Below are 19,615 nucleotides of genomic sequence, written 5' to 3' on the forward strand. Positions count from 1 at the left end.
TCTAAGTTCAAGTTCAGAGCATCTTAATAGATCTTCTAAACCTCCTCATAAGGTGAATCAAAGAAAATCAGTAAGCACCCAAAGTGTTCACTTTGGAACAAGTACCAAATGGCCTACTACTCTTCCCTCAGAAAAGGAGGGCTGTTGTCATCATCTTCTAATAAATTTGCACATTTCCCATGTGCACTTTCCAAAGCAGCTGTAGAAGGGGGACTGGGAGTTTACATGAACAGTTAGTTACACACAGAAACCTCCGCCTGCCAAAAAGTTTATTTCTGAGATGGAAAAGGGAGGGCTTTTGGCATCTAGAGGGAGCTAGAAAGGTCAGGAATGCACCATTAGGTCATTATGGTGTCTTATCCCTGGAAAACGCTGGAATAAGGGGCAGAAGAAGGGCCCAGCCTTTATAAAGCACTGAGCTGTGTGATGACGGCTACAGCCCTGGTGCTTTTCCTTGGGTAGGAGCCTCTGCTTTGAGTATGTAGCAATCCCATTGCTGTTCCTTCCAGTACTTCTGGTTCTCACTCCTTGGAATCCTGTCTTGGACACATGGTAGAATCAGCAGTGTGATGGCTTGGTGTCCACCCATGCTGTGTCACCCCACACCTTCATTCCTGAGATGTGATTGACCAAATAACTGCTCCCACCACACAGCATTTTTGTTTACTACATAAATGAAAGCTGCCCATTGAGAACTTCTTTTCTGTCTTCTTGGTAAAAGGTATTCATCTCACAACATAAACTTTTGCCTCCTCGTTTACAGTTTGGGGGTGGGGTAGGGTTGATACCCATTTGTAGAAATGTGTTTTACTACCTGCCATCTACTTTCTATCAAGCAAATGGCTGTTAAGTTATTAAATATGGCTCATCTCATGTAGAACTACATGGTGGAAACTTAAACCTCTCACCCCCAGCAGGTTCTTAGGGGATCATCTCTTTCAGTAACCTGCCTTCATGGAGTTACCCCCAAAAAGTTCTCTTTTGAGAAATGTGGTTTCAGAGACATTAACCCAGTTAGAGGAAAAAGTGGGGAAGAGTCTGGAACACATAGGCACAGGAGACAACTTCCTGAACAGAACACCAACAGCCCAGGCCTTAACATCAACAATTAATAAATGGGACCTCATGAGGCTGAGAAGCTTCTGTAAGGCAGGAGACACTGTCAACAGAACAAAGCGACAGCCTACAGACTGGGAAAAGATCTTCACCAACCCTTCATCTGACAAAGGTCTAATATCAAAATTATTTAAAGAACTCAAGAAATTAAACACCACCAAACCAAATAACCCAATAGAGAAATGGGGCGCAGAACTAAACAGAGAATTCTCAACAGAGGAATATCAAATGGCTGAGAAACACTTAAAGAAATGCTCGATCTCCTTAGTCATCAGAGAAATGCAAATCAAAACGACACTGAGATTCCATCTTACACCCATCAGAATGGCTAAGATCAATAACTCAACTGACACCACATGCTGGTGAGGGTGTGGAGAAAGAGGAACACTCCTTCATTGTTGGTAGGAATGCAAACTAGTACAACCACTTTGGAAAGCTATCTGGCGCTTTCTCAGAAAAATGGGAATAGGGCTTCCTCAAGACCCAGCTATTCCACTCCTTGGAATATACCCAGAAGATGCACTACCACACAACAGGGACATATGCTCAACCATGTTCATAGCTGCCTTATTCATAATAGCCAGAACATGGAAACAACCTACGTGTCCCTCAGTAGAAGAATGGATAAAGAAACTGTGGTACATCTACACTATGGAATACTACTCAGCTATTAAAAACAAGGAATTTCCAAAATTTGTGAACAAATGGATTGAACTAGAAATTGTCATAATGAGTGAGTTCACACAGAAGCAAAAAGAGCTAAATGGTATATATTCACTTATATCAAGACACTAGTCCAAGGTGTACGTCCCCATGAAAAACTGTACCTACCAGGAAAGTGGGTAAGAGGGGAGGACATCCTATTGAGACTTTAGGTGTGAGAAGCCTGGGAGAATGAGAAAATAGAAGGATCCAGCGGGTCCTGGAAAACTACAGGCGAGTCTGGGCCCTGGGGTCCTCCGCAAACTATGGCAACAGCCAAGGAAAATATAGGCAATAAACCTCGAACCCCTACCCAGACTAGCCGATGGTCAGGACATTCTCCACTGTTGAGTGGAGAAGGAGATCTGACTTTCACACAAACTCTGGTGCTCCATATTTGAACATGTCCCTTGGATGGAGATGCCTGGTGGCACTCAGAGGAAGGATAATAGGTCACCAAGGAGAGACTTGATACCGTATGAGCATATACAGGGGGAGGAGGTCCCCCTCAGACACAGACATAGGGGAGGGGAGTAGGGGGGAAGTGGGAGGAAGGGAGGAATGGGAGGATACAAGGGATGGGCTAACAACTGAGATGTAATATGAATAAATTAATTAAAAAATACATTTAAAAAAAAGAGAAATGTGGTTCCACCTTTTGCCCAGTATCAGTTAGCTTTGTCAGTGGATAGGATAACAATTACATCCTACATTAAATTTTCCCAGAATGCTAGTCAGTAAGGCTGTCCATCAGCTGGTTCTGGGACCTTCCAAATTCAAGGAACAGCAGACAAAGCAGCAAAGATATGGATGAGCATGTATCTCTATAGTGGGTGTGGGCCCAAGAGGAATGTAGCTGGATCTTGAGGAAAATCTGTTCCCAGCTTTATGAGGAACCACTACACTGATTCCCATAGTGGTTTTTAAAAAAATCTCAAGTCCCAAACTGAGAGAAAATCTGTTTCCTTCTGTTCTTCCATCTTGGCCCTCTCCTGCCTCTTCTCCATCCATACTTCGACCCTTCACACAGCACCAAATTTGGTGGAACTATATTAGATAGTGCAGAACTAAATAAGTCACAGTGTGTGAATGCTAGCCCAAGATGTACTTGCACAGATTCAGAGGTTAGGCAGGGGAGCAGGTAAGAAAGATGTTTCACTCTGGAGCTGGGCTCTTTTCTACTCGGAACTTACCTCAGTGTGTTAGCAACAGGCTCCATTTCCTTTGGAATCAGCTTTCTAGTCTCATTATGTTCCTTATCTAGTGGTTTCCTTGTATGCTTTACATAAATTGATTAACTCTGTGTTCCCTGATGTATTTATTAACCCTTTTCCTTTATTTAAAAAAAAGATATTTTGTTTAGAAATTTGAATATGTACATTTTCACCTTCTTGATGAAAATGCAGTAACCCAGATACAAATACCTTTGACACATAGCACAGGCAGTCCCTAGCTTAGGTACAGCCCATCCTAGCAGATACTTAGCAGATACAAATGTCTGCAACAGAGCACTGTCAGCTTAGGTACAGCCCACCTTAGCACATTAGTGTTAAGAGTTTAGCAGTCTCCATTGCCAACTCCTTGAACAACACATACGACTTTATAAGGGCTTTGTATTTACAAATGAGTGGGACCATGAACAGACAACCTGAATGGGCTGAGGCTAAGCCTGACCCTGGAGCATCCATTCCTTTTTGTTCTGAGAGGGCCACTATGCCTTCTTCTTTCCTAGGCTTTCTCTCTTGTCTTATGTCTCAAGTAGGACTTAAGAACAACCTGAAGTTGGGCAGCAGGCTGAGGCTGCTCAGAGCCCCTAGGCTGTCACTGCCCCCCCCTTTTAAAGATTTATTTATTTATCTATTTATTTATTTATTTATTTTACAGTGTTTGCCTGCATGTACACCTGCAGGCCAGAAGCAGGCATCAGGTCACACTATAGATGGTTGTGAGCTACCCTGTGGTTGCTGGGAACTGAACACAAACCCTTTGGAAGAGCAGACAGCACTCTTAACCACTGACCCATCTCTCCAGTCCCACTGCCCTTCTTTGCTTGTCCTATCACTTACATTTGCATTAAGTCTGGCTAGATATTTAAGTCAGAAGAGAAGGGAAGGGAAGGGGAAAAGAAGGGCAGGGGAAAGGAAAGGAAAAAGGAAAGGAGAGTCTGTGAGGAGCCTTTTGCTGAGTCACAGGAACCCAGCCTGTTTGCCTGTGGAACATCATTGCTAATTGACTAAGTCATTATGGTCCCAACATGTCAGAGCACTACAAAGGTAAGACCAGTGCTAGTAAGAAGCTTCTAGAGGATTCAGCAAAACTTAAAAATACTTACATTTTCTGGTGCATATCTCTGAGAAAAGTATGTGAGCATATTGGCAAACCCTGTGGGCTAGTCATTATGGAAGTGCAAATTCCTCATGGTACTAAAAAGCCAGAGTCAAGATTCAAGACTTTATTTTAATTCTTTTTGTCCTCAGTGGACAATATCCAAGAGTTCATTTTCCAAGTTCAGATCAAATCACATTTAGGCTATTTCAAGCCAACTCCTCCATTCTGGTGAATTAGTGGCTTAATAACCTGTTCATCACTGCTGTATAATTCCTGAAATTATAAATCAAATCCAGCCATTCAGGTGAGCCACCAAGTCATGTCACTGAAAGCTCTTGTGCTTTGGTTTGTCAAGAAGCTGCCTGATTTGGTCAGGAGAGGGGCTTCAGTCCATTTCTGCTCAGCTAGAGAATTTGCTATAGGTGAGAAAGTTCTCTCAGGTGTCCTCTGTGCTTCTGTCCAGTGTGAGTAGGTGTGTTGTCTTCTCAGACGTAGCTAGAATGATTTATGCAACATTGTTGGTATTTTGAGCTCCATCATCAGCTGGTGTCTGCTGAGCAATTCCATGTTGCTCGGTTAGCCTTGAAGGATTTTATAGGCCCCCTGGAATGTGGAGTGGGAGGCAGAGTATGCCTGTAAAAAGATAAGCCACACTTGAGCGCATATATGTAAATGTCACATAAAGTCATATAACAATAGAGAGAAGACATGGACAGAGGCTGAAACAAGGATGCTGAGAAGGACCAATGGCTTAACCATGTAGTACCATGCCACCTGAAAGGAACAAAACTCATCAAGAGGAACACAGCAAAGGCTGGGGTGACACTCAGAGCTAGAGCACTTGTCTGACAAAAACCAAGTCTGAAAAAGAAGCCTCTAGAGAGGAAAACACAGGTGGGGAGTGCTGGCCACCTGGGAGGTGAGACTTTAGGCTTCAGTTTCCACATAGCACCACTTAAAATATGTGTCTGTCAGATCTGCCTAAATTTCCTAGTCTTCTGTAGCTAATTAAGAAGGCGTGACTTAACAGTTAGGTAAATTTTGAAATTCTCTGTTTCTTTGGCAACTTGTTCAAAGGCTGTTGCATTTAGAAGGGTTTCCTTCTCTTACAATGAAAATAACATCTTAAGAAAATAAAAAAGTAAAGCATCTTGACCAGGAAAACCTGATGTATATGGAAAATTATAACCTTGAAATATGGCTAAGAGTCTGTATGTAGACTTGCATCTTGATTTCTCACAGTGTTTGTAATCGTAGGAGCACATCTGCATATTATGAAAAGCCACACTTTTTGTATTGCACATGGTAGATTATCATTTTCTGTGGTTAGGCATTTTGATAGCTGTTGTGAATACCCTCTGTGCATGTCCTTGTCTAGGTTTCCTCAGAAATTTCTCAGGATCAAGTCCTAGAAGTATGCAATGAAGTTATATCATGAGAACATTATGGCTTCTGGTGTTAATCAACAGCTCCTTCCCAGACAGGCTTTGCTCACTCATTTAAACCCATATGCCAGCAGTTCCCAACTTTTACATCAGGACCCCCTCTGAGAATGAACAATCTTTCACAGGGATTGCCTAAGACAATCAGAAAACAGAGGTATTTACATTATATTTCAAAGCAGTAGCAAAATTACAGTTAAGAAATACAACAAAATAGTTTTATGGTTGAGATGACCACAACATGAGAAACTGTATTTAAGAATTAAGAATCATGGCCTCAGTGGGACTGAACTAACACAGTTGCGCTGTCTGACTGGGTGTAGGCAGCAACCTGACTACTAGCCACAGTGGTCCATGCCTGTACAACTGGGCAGATAGAACCCATCCTAGCCAGGCTACACAGCCCAGCAGGGTCTCTCACACTCTTGTGAGAGGCTGGACAACCCTGAGGGGGTCAGGACAAAAAACTAAACAGTAGCCCCAACACAGAAACCACCACAGTTGCGCGATCTGAATGGGACTGGGCAGAAGCCTACCTCTGCTGACCCAATGGGGAGCCTAAGGTGTGGAGCAAAGTCTCCTGGAGTAGAAACCAGGTCACTTGCCTGTTCCAGGGAAGAATCCAGAGCACCACAGGCAAGGGCCCTCAACCTATAATCACTCTCCAACTATCTGCTCTCAATGACCAGTGAAGGACACCAGAAGCTGCATTCGTAATATCAGACACAGCAAGATGACTAAAGGCCAGCATAAGAGCGCAAACAACAAAAACCAAAACAATATGGCATCTCCATATCCCAGCTATCCTAAAGAAAGCAATCCTGAGATCTCCAATACAATTGAAATACAAGAAAATTATCTCAAATCCTTAGTAATGAAGATGATAATGGAAGAAACGAATAAAATCTGTAAACAAATGCAGGAAGATGCAGCCAAAAAGGTTGAAGACATAAAAGAGGCCTATAGAGAGGCACTGGAAGAAATTCAGGAAAATACAAACAATCAGATGAAGGAAGTCAATAAAACAGTTCAAGATCTGAATATGAAAGTGGAAACAATGACAAAGGCACAGACAGAAGAAAAATGGGAATGAGAGACCTTAGAAAAGAAAGCAAACAACACAGAGGTGAGCTTCTCTAACAGAATCCAAGAGATGGAGGAACGAATCTTGGGACTAGAAGATACAATCGTAGAACTTGAAGCAAACATCAAAGAAAATGCTAAATCTGAAAATTTCTTGACACAAAACATCCAAGATATCAAGGACACCATGAAAAAATAAAACCTGATGAAAATAGACATTGAGGAAAGAGAAGATGCCCAACTCCAAGGCCCAGAAAGTATCTTCAACAAAATCATAGAAGAAAATTTTCCCAATTTAAAGAAGGAGATGCTTATAAGCATATAAGAGGCCTACAGAACACCAAATAATATAGACCAGAAAAGAAAACATTCCTGCCACATAATAATCAAAACACAAAATATACAGAACAAAGAAAAAATATTAAAAGCAGCAAGGTAAAGGCCAAGCAACATATAATGACAAACCTATCAGAATTATACCCGACTTCTCATCAGAATCCATAAAAAGCCAGAATGGCCTGGACAGAGGTCCTGCAAACCCTAAGAGACCACAGATGCCAGGCCAGGCTACTTTACCCAGTGAAACTATCAATAACTATTGATGGCAAAAACAAGATATTCCATGACAAAAACAAATTCAAACAGTACCTATCCACAAATCCGGCCTTACAGAAGTTACTAGAAGGAAACCTTCAAACCAAAGTGACAAGCTACAACTAAAATTACACGGGAAAAAAGATAGCTGCACCGTTGCAAAAATATAACCATACAAACACTCAAAATCAAGGGACTTAGCAGTCACTGGTCATTAATATCCCTCAACATCAGTGGTCTCAATTCTCCAATAAAAAGGCACAGACTAACTGAATAGATGCATAAACAAGACCCAACATTCTTCTGCATTCAAGAAACACAACTCAGCCATAAGGATAGACATTACCTCAGGGTAAAAGGCTGGGAAAAGGTATTCCCAGCAAACAGATACAAGAAGCAAGCTGGTGTAGCCACTTTAATATCTAATAAAATAGACTTCCAACCAAAATTAATCAAAAGAGATAAAGAAGGTCACTTCTTACTCATCAAAGGTAAAGTCAACCAAGATGACATCACAATTCTAAACATCTATGCTCCCAATACAAGGGCACCCACATCTGTAAAAGAACTATTAACAAAGCTTAAACCACACATCAATCCCCACACATTAATAATGGGAGACGTCACCACCCCACTTTCACCAACGGATAAGTCTTAAGTCATTGAAACAGAAACTAAACCAAGAAATAATGACACTAACCAATCTCGTGAATCAAATGGATCTAACAGATATCTACAGAACTTTTCACTCAAACACAAAGGATTATACTTTCTTCACAGCACCCCATGGAACCTTCTCCAAAATTGATCATATAGTAGGTTACAAAGGAAGCCTCAACAGATTCAAGAATATTGAAATAATACCTTGTATCCTATCAGATCACCATAGACTAAAGCTGGACCTCAACAACAACAGAAATAACAAGAAGCCTACACATACATGGAAACTAAACAACTCTCTACATAATGACACCTGGGTCAGGGAAGAAATAAAGAAATTAAGGACTTCCTGAAATTTAATGAAAATGAGGGAGCAACATACCAATATTTGGGTTTTTTGTTTTGGTTTGGTTTAGTTTTGGTTTTTCAAGACAAGGTTTCTCTGTGTTGCCTTGGCTGTCCTGGACTCCCTTGTAGACCAGGCTGGCCTCGAACTCACAGGGATCCACCTGCCGCTGCCTCCCGAGTGCTGGGATTAAAGATGTGCGCCACCACACCTGGCTAACATACCCAAATTTGTGGGACACATTGAAAGTGGTACTAAGAGGAAAATTCATACCACTAAGTGCCTTTATAAAGAAATTGGAAGCATCCCACATAAGCAACTTAATAACACATCTAGAAGCCCTAGGAAAAAAGAAGAAGAAACACCCAAGAGGAGTAGATGTCTACAAATAATCAAACTCAAGACTGAAATCAATAAATTAGAAACAAAGAGAACAATTCACAGGATCAACGAAAGCAGGAGCTGGTTCTTTGAGAAAATCAACAAGATAGACAAACCATTAGCCAAACTAACTAAAAGGAAGAGAGACACTATCCAAATTAACAAAATCAGAAATGAAAAGGGAGACATAACAACAGACTCAGTTAGAAATACAAAGAATCATATGATCCTACTTTAAAGGCATATATGCCACAAAATTTGAAAATCTAAGGGAAATGGACAATTTTCTTGATCAATTCCACTTGCCAAAATTGAATCAAGATCAGATAAACAAACTAAATAGTCCTATTTCTCTTACAGAAATAGAAGCATTTATTAATAGACTCCCAACCAAAAAAAGCCAAGGGCCAGATGGTTTCAGTGCAGAATTCTACCAAACCTTCAAAGAAGAGCTAATACCAATACTCTTCAAGCTACTTCAAAAGATTGAAATGGGTGGAACATTACCAAATGCATTCTATGAGACCACAGTCACTTTGATACCTAAACCTCACAAAGACCCAACAAAGAGATTTCTCTTTCTCTTATGAACATTGACACAAAAATACTGAATAAAATACTCACGAACTGAATACAAGAACATATCAAAGATATCATTCACCATAACCAGAGAGGCTTCATTCCAGGCGTGCAGGAATGGTTTAATATACGGAAATCCATCAATGTAATCCACCATATAAACAAACTGAAGGAAAAAAACCACATAATCATCTCCTTAGATGCAGAAAAAGCATTTGACAAAATCCAACACCCATTCATGTTTAAAGTATTGGAAAGATCAGGGATACAAGGCACATATCTAAACATAATAAAGGCTATATACAGCAAGCCAATAGCCAACATCAATTTAAATAGAGAGATACTCAAGGAAATTACTCTAAAATCAGGGACGAGGCAAGGCTGCCCACTCTCTTCATATCTCTTCAATATAGTTCTTGAAGTTCTAGCCAGAGCAATAAGACAACAAAAGGAGATCAAGGGGATCCAAATGGAAAGGAGAAAGTCAAATATCCCTATTTGCAGATGATATGGTAGTGTACATAACTGACCCCCAAAATTCCACCAGAGAACTCCTACAGGTGATAAACACCTTCAGCAAATTTGTTGGATACAAAAGTAACTCAAAAAAGTCAGTAGCCTTCCTATATACAAATGCCAATCATGCAGAGGAAGAAACTACACCCTTCATGATAACTACAAGCAATATAAAATATCTAGGAGTAACTCTAACCAAAAATGAAGGACTTGTTTGAATAAAACTTCAAGGATCTCCCTTGTCCGTGGATCAGGAGAATTAACATAGTAAAAATGGCCATTTTACCAAAAGCAATCTACAGATTCAAAGCAATCCCTATCAAAATACATACACAATTTTTTAAAGACATTGAAAGACCAATTTTCAACTTCATATGGAAAACCAAAAAACCCACAATAGCTAAAACAATCCTATACAATAAAAGGTCCTCTGGAGGAATCTCCATTCTTGATCTCAAGCTGTACTATAGAGCAACAGTAATTAAAACAGCATGGTACTGGCATAGCAATAGGCTGGTTGATCAATGGAAGTAAATCAAAGACCCAGAAATGAATCCACACACATATGGTCATTTGATTTTTGACAAAGAAGCTAAATCTACACAATGGGAAAAGGATAGCATCTTCAACAAATGGGGCTGGTGTAACTGGATGTCTACATGTAGAAAAATGCAATGAGACCCCTATTTGTCACCATGCACAAAACTCAAGTCCAAGTAGATTAAAGACCTCAACATAAAATAAACTACTGCACCAACCAAGGACAGTACATGCAGTAAGCATTGAACCCCTACTCAGATCTAGCCAATGGACAGGATATTTTCCACAGTTGTGTGGAGAGCGAGGACTGACTCTGACATGAACTCTGGTGCCCCACATTTGACCACTTCCCCTTGGTGGGGAAGCCTGATGGCACTCAGAGAAACGATGAGCAGGTTACCAAGATGAGACTTGGTAATCTATGGCCATATGGTGGGGGAGGAGGTCCCCTTCAGTCACAGACCTAGGGAAGAGGAATAAGGTGAAAGTGGGAGGGAAGGAAGAAGGAACAGGAGGATACAAGTAAAGGGGAAAAATGTAGATGTAATCTGAATAAATTAATTAATAAAAAATAATCACGGCATTAGGAAGGTTGAGAACCACTGCCTTTTATAATACATGAGCAAGCCCATCTCTCTCTCTCTCTCTCTCTCTCTCTCTCTCTCTCTCTCTCTCTCTCTCTTTTTCTCTCTCTCTCCCTCATGTGATTATTTGCTTGCATGTGTGCCTGTGCACCACTTGCATGCCTGATGCCTTCGAAGCCAGAAGAAGTCATCAGGTTCCTTGGAACTCGAGTTACAGACAGGTGCAAGCCACCTTGTGCTGGAAACTGAATTTGGATCTTCTGCAATAGCAGTAAGTGCTCTTAAATGCTGAGCCATCTCTCAGTTCCCCATAGTGAGTCCATATTAATTGTACCAGTAGGCACACGCCACCCATCTCTACCAGCTCTACATGAAGCCTCTTTGAGCAACTCTGTAAAGCAGGTTAAATAAAGCATCTCCACTTCACATAAGAATCACAATGCAGTGGGCAACACGAGGCTGTACTCATTGCTTAAAGACTTTGCTCAGAAGTCAGGCCTTTCAAACCAGTCTCCTGGTCTTTCTATTTGTGCTTCTCTTTTTTTAATATATGGAGAAGTTTATTATATGAGCATAGGGAGAGAAAGGGGGTCCAACCCAGAGACAGACAAACAGAGACAGCGGAGGAGAAACAAGAAAGACAGAGGTAAAACTTGTGCTCTTCTTTAAGCTGCTCTGCCCTCATAGTTTTCCTTTAAATTAACCTGTATTCTCAAAGTGTGTTCAACAGAATTTTTCATAATTCTATAGGGTGCCAACAAGTGATTTACACCGAGTGGACGCCAGAGTAAGAAAGATGTGGGGAACAAATAGGTCTGCCACTGAACAGAGTGAATCAAACTCAGAGAGCCGCTAAGCGTACCTCAGGAAGTAGTGTGATTTGTTGCTTTCCTTCTGCATTCACCCTTTCTGGCCTGCTTCTAGTCTGTCTTTGGTTTTCAATCTAGAGTAAACTAAGCAGTACAGTGGTCCTGCCTTTTAAAATAATTTCACGTGTGGGGATGCCTGTCAGAAAGAATTCCCTGTCTTCGTATAATTACATCCAGTCCTTCATCCAAAAGAAGATGTCAAGGCTTCCTCAACAATGTAAATTTTAAGGCAAGTTAATAAGAAACCTGTGGCACTTAATTTTTCTTTGAAATTGGGCAGGTGTGTTGGGTCCCAGCCCGCTGTAAAAATAGAATTAGGGTTCACCTGAAAGAGGGAGTGGGGATTGAAAGTAGGATACAGAGATGTGAGAAATAACAAATCAAGTCAGGAAATTTCTGATCAAGATTCACTTTATTGCTGACTAGCAGGAACATATATAGAGCAAGGTCAATAGGATCTATTCTAATCTCACTCACCCTAGCCGCTCTCCCCCCCCCCCACCTCCCGGCAAGAATACAATAGCCTAAATCGCTCCCTGTAGAACTTCCTAGTTCTCTGAGTAGTTCCCTGTAAGAACTTCCTAGATCCTCTGGGTGGTTCCAAGTTGAGACTTCTCTACTTCTTTCAAAGGTAAATAGTCCAAGGATGGCCTAGAACACAAGACCTCATGAGGTAAAGGTCAGCAACTCGAAGGTCACCGCATATAGCCTAAGCACAGGATTTCTGTCATGGCAGAATTTGGCATGGCTTCTTCCCACACAGGTGTTCCAAAAGGAATATTTTGAGTTGTTGAGTTTTTGTACTACAGGCTATTACTAATCTGGCCCTTTGTTGTATTTAGGTAGTTACTTAAGTTTTGTTGCTCTAAGTGTCTCCACCATACAGTTTCCATAGCATTTACTACATGGGACAGAAAGGGGCCATCTGTGGATTGCTTCCTCTTCTTCTGGAATGTTCCTCAGTGCTCACAGGAGGACTCCTTGTCTGCCTCCATCTGATAATACCTGGACTCTTCCATGTCTGGAAAGTGGCTTCTTAGCTATCTCTGAACGTAAGTTGTTAGACTGAATGTGTCCTGTTGTCGCAAAATCCCAGCTTTAAAACAAGGGATGGCTTGATTCTGCCCAGCCGATGGGGTCTTCCTCGCTCCTGATCACTCCCCATTCCACTTGCTTCCTGCACTCCTGTCAGAGGAAGGCTCAGTGACACTTGACATACACATTATGTCTCAAACCCTGCCTGCTTTCTTTCTTCTTTTATGTGCTTTTCTTTTTCTTTTTTAACCTCTCTGTCTTTCTCTATAGCAGATATCAGTAATCAACAAGTCACCAACACCTAGCACTGTAGCTTTCTCAATTTCTTCTCTCACTCAAGTCATTGCTCTAGACAGAGGGTCGATTCTCAGTTGCCATTGGCTCTGCCAGTACCATCTCTCACCACCCACGTGGAGACACTTTTGGTTATCTCCTTTTGCCTGAGTGACAAAACTGAAACTTCCTTCCCCTGGGAACCACACAGCTCCCAACTCTGTCTACTTTTGACAGTCTCTTTGCTACCTTTCCTTCTCATTCATCCTTCCCCCAGCTACCTCATTCTTTCCTGTGTTTCAGCCTTTGCATACCCCTCCTCTACAGTTGTACTTTCTGACCCAGTCAGTATAAGGTATTTGAGGCAGGAGCCAAGGCCCCCGTGCCCCCAACTGCAAGTTGAATAAAAATGTAAGGTTCCTCAGGAATGAGTGTCTTACTGAGAGAAGGGAGTAGTACACATGTTATTTGTTGTGTTGAAATAACTCAGAGAATGTTAAGGTTTGCTTCGTAGCATCTTTGTGGCCAACTTCTGTAAGGGCCCTATGGTGCGTGAAAGGATATGTGTTTGCCAGAACACAGTGTTATAGATGAAGAGATCAAAGGCAATCATTGTGCTGTTCATTTCTTCTGCATCCTTACTAATTGCATATGTGTTCATGTATATGCGAGTGCACGTGCTGCACACGTGAGTGTGCCTTTGAAGGTCAGAGGTCAGTTTCAGGTATGGTCCCCAGGAGCCATTCACCTTATGTTTTGAGACAAGGTCTCTCTCACTGACTAGTTTTTAATTCTCTAACACTGGGATTACAAGTGCCAACCACAATACCCAACTGTTTATGAAGGCTGCTGGGGTCAAAGTCAGGGCCTTGTGCTTACAAGCCAAGCACTTTACTGACTGAACCATCTCCCAGCCCCTCTTTCGATGTTAAAATATGTACTTTACCAGTTATTGGAAGTACAACATTGAAGTCTCCCTCTTTAAATCTCTTTACACTGTCAGTTTTGGTTTTGTGTAGTTTTAAATTTTTGAAACTAAGCTATTAAGACTGTAAAAGTTTAGAAGTTTTATTACTCAGATTATTTTCTTATCAATATGCAATGATTGTTTTTATTTCTAACAATGCTTTCTGTGCCATAGTCCATGTGCATCAACTTTGCCTCATTTTGTGTGTTGCTTATTGTCTTTTTCCATTGATGCTGCTGAAGCTTCTTGACTCCTGCTTATATTTAGATTTTTTCTAAAGCAGCATGTAATTTGTCACTGAATTCCAAAGACCTTTACTCACTGAATCATGCACACTGATCACTGCTGCCATGTTTTTTTTATTTCTAACATCTTACTTGTGTAATTTGCTGTGACTTGGTTTTTTTCCTCCGTTTTCTTGTTTCCTGCTTTCAGACTCTAGTTTTTAAAGTGAACATTACAAATAGAAGTGCACAGGGGTGGCCTAAAACAGCCTTCTCTGACATACATATCGAAGTCTGTGCCCTCTCCTTCTAGTCTTTTTCTTTTGTATAGTGATTGTCAGTTCCATTGCTTCCTATTTGACAAATGTGCAGACATTTTGCTTCTAGTTTAAGGGCAGAAGACATTGCCAGTGCTCTCAAAGCGTTGGTTTTTGCTTTTAATGTTATTTAACTGATTGACAGTGGTGTCAGGCTTGCATGTAATCACCGCCTCTTGGCTGTGCACATGCTTCACAAGCCAGTTCATGAATGCCAAATCTGCTGACTTACTGCGTGAAGGCAGTCACTTCCTAGGTGCTGCTGGAATGACAGTGTTCAGTGACACTGTTGTGACCTAGTCAGTACGAGGAGCATCAAAACATGACAACGCAAGGGAATCTCAGTTGACATGTTTTTAAGAGATATTAGGCGAAAAGGGAGCAGTTAAGCAGCTTGCCCACAGACACAGCTTTATTCTCTAGCAAACTGCCTCTAATTGCTGCATGGGTGGAGCCATTTTCCCCCATGGCATACTGTCTTCCTCCCCTGCAGAGCAGGACTTTCCTTTACTCTTTCTCCCTCTCCTTCCCCCCTCCTCCTCCTCTCAAGTAGATTTTTGGGGGTAATTTAAGATTTATAGAAAGGCTATAGAGATCATACACAGAATGCGCTCATATCCTCTACCATTTCCCTAAAACGTCATGTCTGTCATGGTAGGTACATTTGCCACAACTATAAAACTAACATTGAATTATTAGTGTTCAAGAAAGCTTCTTCTTAATGTCAACAGTTTGTCCACTGCTGTTCTTTTCCTGTTCCAGAGTACAGTGCAGGATTCTACATTGTGCCTTGTCATGCCTGCATAGTCTTGCTTTCTGTTTTGCTGCCTTTTAAAAATGCCCTTCACCTCAGTTCTTTGGTAGGTTTACATCCTATTTTTATTCTCAGAGATGTTGCCAGCTCGCCATGTTTGCTACAGTGCTTGTCACATACAGTACTGTGGCTGTGGCATAAAGTTCTAAGAAGGGAGTATAACATACAGCTCTTTCCAGGAATCCCTCCAACATTCAGTCCTGCAAGTCTGCATGCATGTGTATGCACAGCAGTATTATAGATAGGTGAGAGAGTGCTGTGAAGTGTTTTCTACAGTTAGGAAATAATGCCCTAGTGTTGTTAATTGTCAGAGAGTGGAGTGTAGATCAGTATATTTAGTGTGCTGTAACAGAGTCTCTTTTACCTCCTGATCCAAGGACTCTGTTCTCTGGCCTCCCTCTCACTAAGGCTCAGCACTTGAACCCTGTCTCCACACAGGTACCTCTGTATAAACACTGATCCATGGGCACCTCTGGGTCATCACGCCATCCCTGTGCTGTTCTCCAGAAGGGTCAGATGAAGTTGCCATGCTGGTGATTCTGAAAATGCTTTTAAAATCAAAGAAGAACCTTGAACTCCTGATCTTCCTGCACCCACCTCCCAAACACTGAGATTATAGGCCCCTGAGTGGAGGGTTTTTCTTGCTGTGGTGGTGCTGGAGATGGAACTAAGCCTTGCACATGCAAAGCAAGTACTCAACTACCAAGCTAAGTCCCCAGCCCTTGAAGACAGTATCTCTCAGTGGCTTACAACTGACCAAGTAGCCTAGGTTGACTAGCCAGCTAATCCCCAGGATCAGCCAGATTCTACCTCCAAGCACTAGTTTACAAACACATGCCACCGCACCCAGCCTTTTGAACACCAGTTCTAAAGATTGAACTCAGGACTTTGTCAGGCCGATAATTTATAAACTGAGTTCACTTCCTAGATTGCCTTCAAGTTTTCTTTATGCATACCTTTTTAACTTTTATTCTTCACTTTACTTGTGCGAGTTGGTTGTGCTGTGTTACATTGACAGCATCGTGCTATGAAGCCCAGGGAGCTCTCCTGTTCTAGCCTCCCTTGTGTTGGCTTTGCAAGAACACAACACCGTGCCCCACTCTCATGCCTCTCTTTAATGGACATAAAAGTATATCCCATCAAGTTTTACTTAAACTAGTAAAATAAAGTCTTTATGTTTAAAAGAAAAAAGAGATGGCAATTTTCAATGTACTTTTTCAGACTATGTGTGTCTTTGTTTCTTCTTGTAAGAAAATTCTGATTTGCATTCCTCCCCAATACAAGGAGGTAGACCCATGTGAGGTCCATTTTTCAGCTCAGTGCTGATTTTCTGCTATGTCCTTTCAGTCCTAAGGATTCTGCCCCATGTATCTTTATGCACATGTGTTTGGTCTAGTAATTTGGCTCTCTTCAGGTATGTTTCCAAGGGTGTAGTCCATAGCCAGGAGAGTGCCTGTTGCAGCTCTGTTGGCCTTGCAGGATGTACTGCTTTCCAGGACTGGAGACCACTTTTAATGGAGTTGCTGGTTTTCACGTGTAAATTAGCACACCTACTAGGTGTTTTCATGTCCATTTCCTAGGTTGATAGTGAACTTAGAGTAGATGTTTACAACATGCCTTTCTGGTATCTTTTATTACTTTAATGCATATTTCCAGACATTAATCTTTTTTTTTTTAAATCTTTATTTTAGGCTCTTGTTCTTTGAGAAGATTTGGAGTTTAAACAAACCAAAAAAGTAGAGGAATTCACCCCAGAAAGTGGCTGTGTTTATAAACAAGCAGTCTTGAAATACAAGACCACTGTGGTGATTGGAATGGTGTGCATTCCAGAATATCCTGCTCACTGGATGCCAAGCCCACCAAATGGCTGGGGAAAGCCTGAGCAGTGTGCTTGCCTCAAGCTGTTCAGATGGGGCCAGTCGGAATTCCTGAGCACTAGGACTGGTCTTCACCCCAGATCTCAGGGTGTTCCAATCCACCCAGTGTTTGCATTAGGGGTTCTGTGTCCTCCTTATGTCTGCCAGGATTCTTGATTGTTTTTTCTTTTTCTTTTTCTTTTTCTTTTTTTAAACCAACAAACAAAAAACAGATTGCCACCAGGTCTAAGAACATTTTCTCTCTTTATAAGTGTATTTAATAACAAAACAGAAACACATGTTCTTTTTCCAAACACCACACTAATTCAAAAAAGCTTGTTCCCTCAATGAGATATACAGACGAGCTACGAATTACAAAGGCAGAAATTAAATTGTAAACTTTGCAGGGATGCTTTGGAGAAAACCTTAACAGGGGTAATCAGAGAGGCCAGCCCTCCTGGTTTGCTCTGCTTGCAGTCTGACCTGTGTAGGAAATGCATGGGGGGGGTGGGGGGTGGGCAGAGCTGGGGCTGTTTCATAATCTGTAACCACAAAGGGATGGCTCAGATCTTTATCTTCTATAAACTGCACTCACAAGCTATTGCTTTGCCCACTTTTCCAAAGTCTAAGTGTTTTGAGTCCAGCCAAAAAGAGATAGGTGTGTGTGTGTGTGTGTGTGTGTGTGTGTGTGTGTGTGTGTGTGTGTGTGTGTGTGTGTGTGTGTTGGGTTTAGGTTGTTGTTTCCACTTCATCTACCTTTTGAGTACTTTCAACTCTTAGCAAGTTAGAATAGAGCCTGGTTGGTGTTGGGGACAGAGAGCTGTTTGGGTGGGATGAAGGAAAGGTACAGGGTCCTTCACCTCCCTTCTTCCTCTGAATTAGAGCCTCGGCGCCACTGAGGTATCTCATGTACAGGCCCTGTAGGCACTGAAGACACAGTGCTGTCCTATGAGTCCACCCCTGAAAGTATGAGTCTCCTCTCCTCCTGGTTCAAACATCAGCCTCAACCATACTGCTTCAGTTAGTGAAGATCTGAGCTCCCTGCATGAAGCTTTGCTCTACCCAGTTAGGGTTAAAAGTAGTAAGAGTCATTTTAGTGCTGGGATGTGAGTGCTGCACACACCTGTCTGTGCAATGATTTTACAAAACATCTCATGCAGCCTAGCCAGCTGTTGACCTGCCCACACATGGGCTAGGGTTAATGTTTCCTGGGAGAGGTGCAGTGCCTCATAAGAACCCAATTATAACACCCTACCTGGATATCAGGAAGAACAACTGCACTCTCTCCTTGGTAATCACCTTAGCTTCCAGCCCAGGCCTTCTGTGCCTTTTTGAGATTATGCATAAGGAAACACAGTGATTTTCAAAAATGCACTGAAGTTTTCAGACTGTGAATAAGAATCAGACTGTGTGTGTGTGTGTGTACACACACACCTGTGTATATGTGTGTTCATGTGGAGGACAGAAGTTCATGCCTTAATCACGCTCCACATTATTTTCTGAGGTAAGGTCTCTCACTGAACCTGGAACTTTCTAAGTCACCTAGGCTAGCTAGCAAGCCTCAGGGATCCACCTGTCTCTGCCTTCCCTGCTCTGGGATTAGAAGTTTGTGCAGCCGAGCCCAGCTGTTTTAGATGGCTACTAGGACTCAAACTCAGGTTGTCATGCTCATGTGACAAGTGCTTTACTGACTAAGCTATCTTCTTAGCTTCCTCTAACAACCTCTGGACCTGTGACTGGCTATGTAAGCTCTTCCCCCATTGTGCTCCCTGCAGCAGGTCCAGATATCACCAGCATGGGACAGCACCCCCACCCCAACCCCCCCAGGTCTGGTCGTTTTTTCTGTTGTAGGCCCTAGTGTTCCTATTTCTTACAGGGCTCGCTAGTACTTGGAAGAAGGGCCTGGCCAGCAGGGATCAGAGGAAGAGTCTTCATCCTCACTCACTCTTTGAGTGAATCACTTAGCCTCCTGTGACCCTGGGTTGTCCTCTCAATTCCTCTGACTGCTTCTCAGTTCTGCTGGAGCTTTGCCTTTTTGCCCCCTTGCCTTTATGGACCTTGACCTTTTTACCTATATGCTAAATCAGAAGGATTTTTCCCAAAGCAAAGAGAAAACTGATAAAAAATAATAATAATTCAATCATAGAGTGTTGGTGCTTGTCAGATGTGCATGTCATCAAGTTTTTAATGTCTTCTTACTGTAAACCATGAGCTACCCATAGTGACCATTCAGAAGCCATCAGCTCCTTGCCCCAGGGTAATCCAAAAGTGAATCTTCCCTAGAGGATCACTTAGCAGAGAGTCTGTTAGCCTCTACTGTGTGCTAGGCACTTCAGAGACCAAGATTCCTAGCTTCCTGGAGAGTACAGAACAGCTGAGAAGAAATGGT

General features: G+C 41.9%; 1 protein-coding gene across 2 annotated transcripts in view; it reads left to right on the top strand.

Moving 5' to 3' along the window:
- Positions 1 to 19,615, top strand: part of EXOC6B (exocyst complex component 6B) — a 434,863-nt gene that overhangs the window by 380,811 nt on the left and 34,437 nt on the right. Inside the window, exon 21 of one of the 2 annotated variants that reach the window (XM_084764963.1) lies at positions 17,062 to 17,696. The exons of the other annotated variant lie outside the window; for it this stretch is intronic. Within the exon in view, the coding sequence (XP_084621089.1) occupies positions 17,062 to 17,076 (15 nt within the window). The 3' untranslated portion in view covers positions 17,077 to 17,696. Of the gene's footprint in view, positions 1 to 17,061; positions 17,697 to 19,615 lie in introns of those variants that run through there. 2 annotated transcript variants of the gene reach the window in all.

Source organism: Acomys minous, assembly GCF_964271855.1.
Source record: "Acomys minous genome assembly, chromosome: 17".
NCBI classification, from domain to species: Eukaryota; Metazoa; Chordata; class Mammalia; order Rodentia; family Muridae; genus Acomys; species Acomys minous.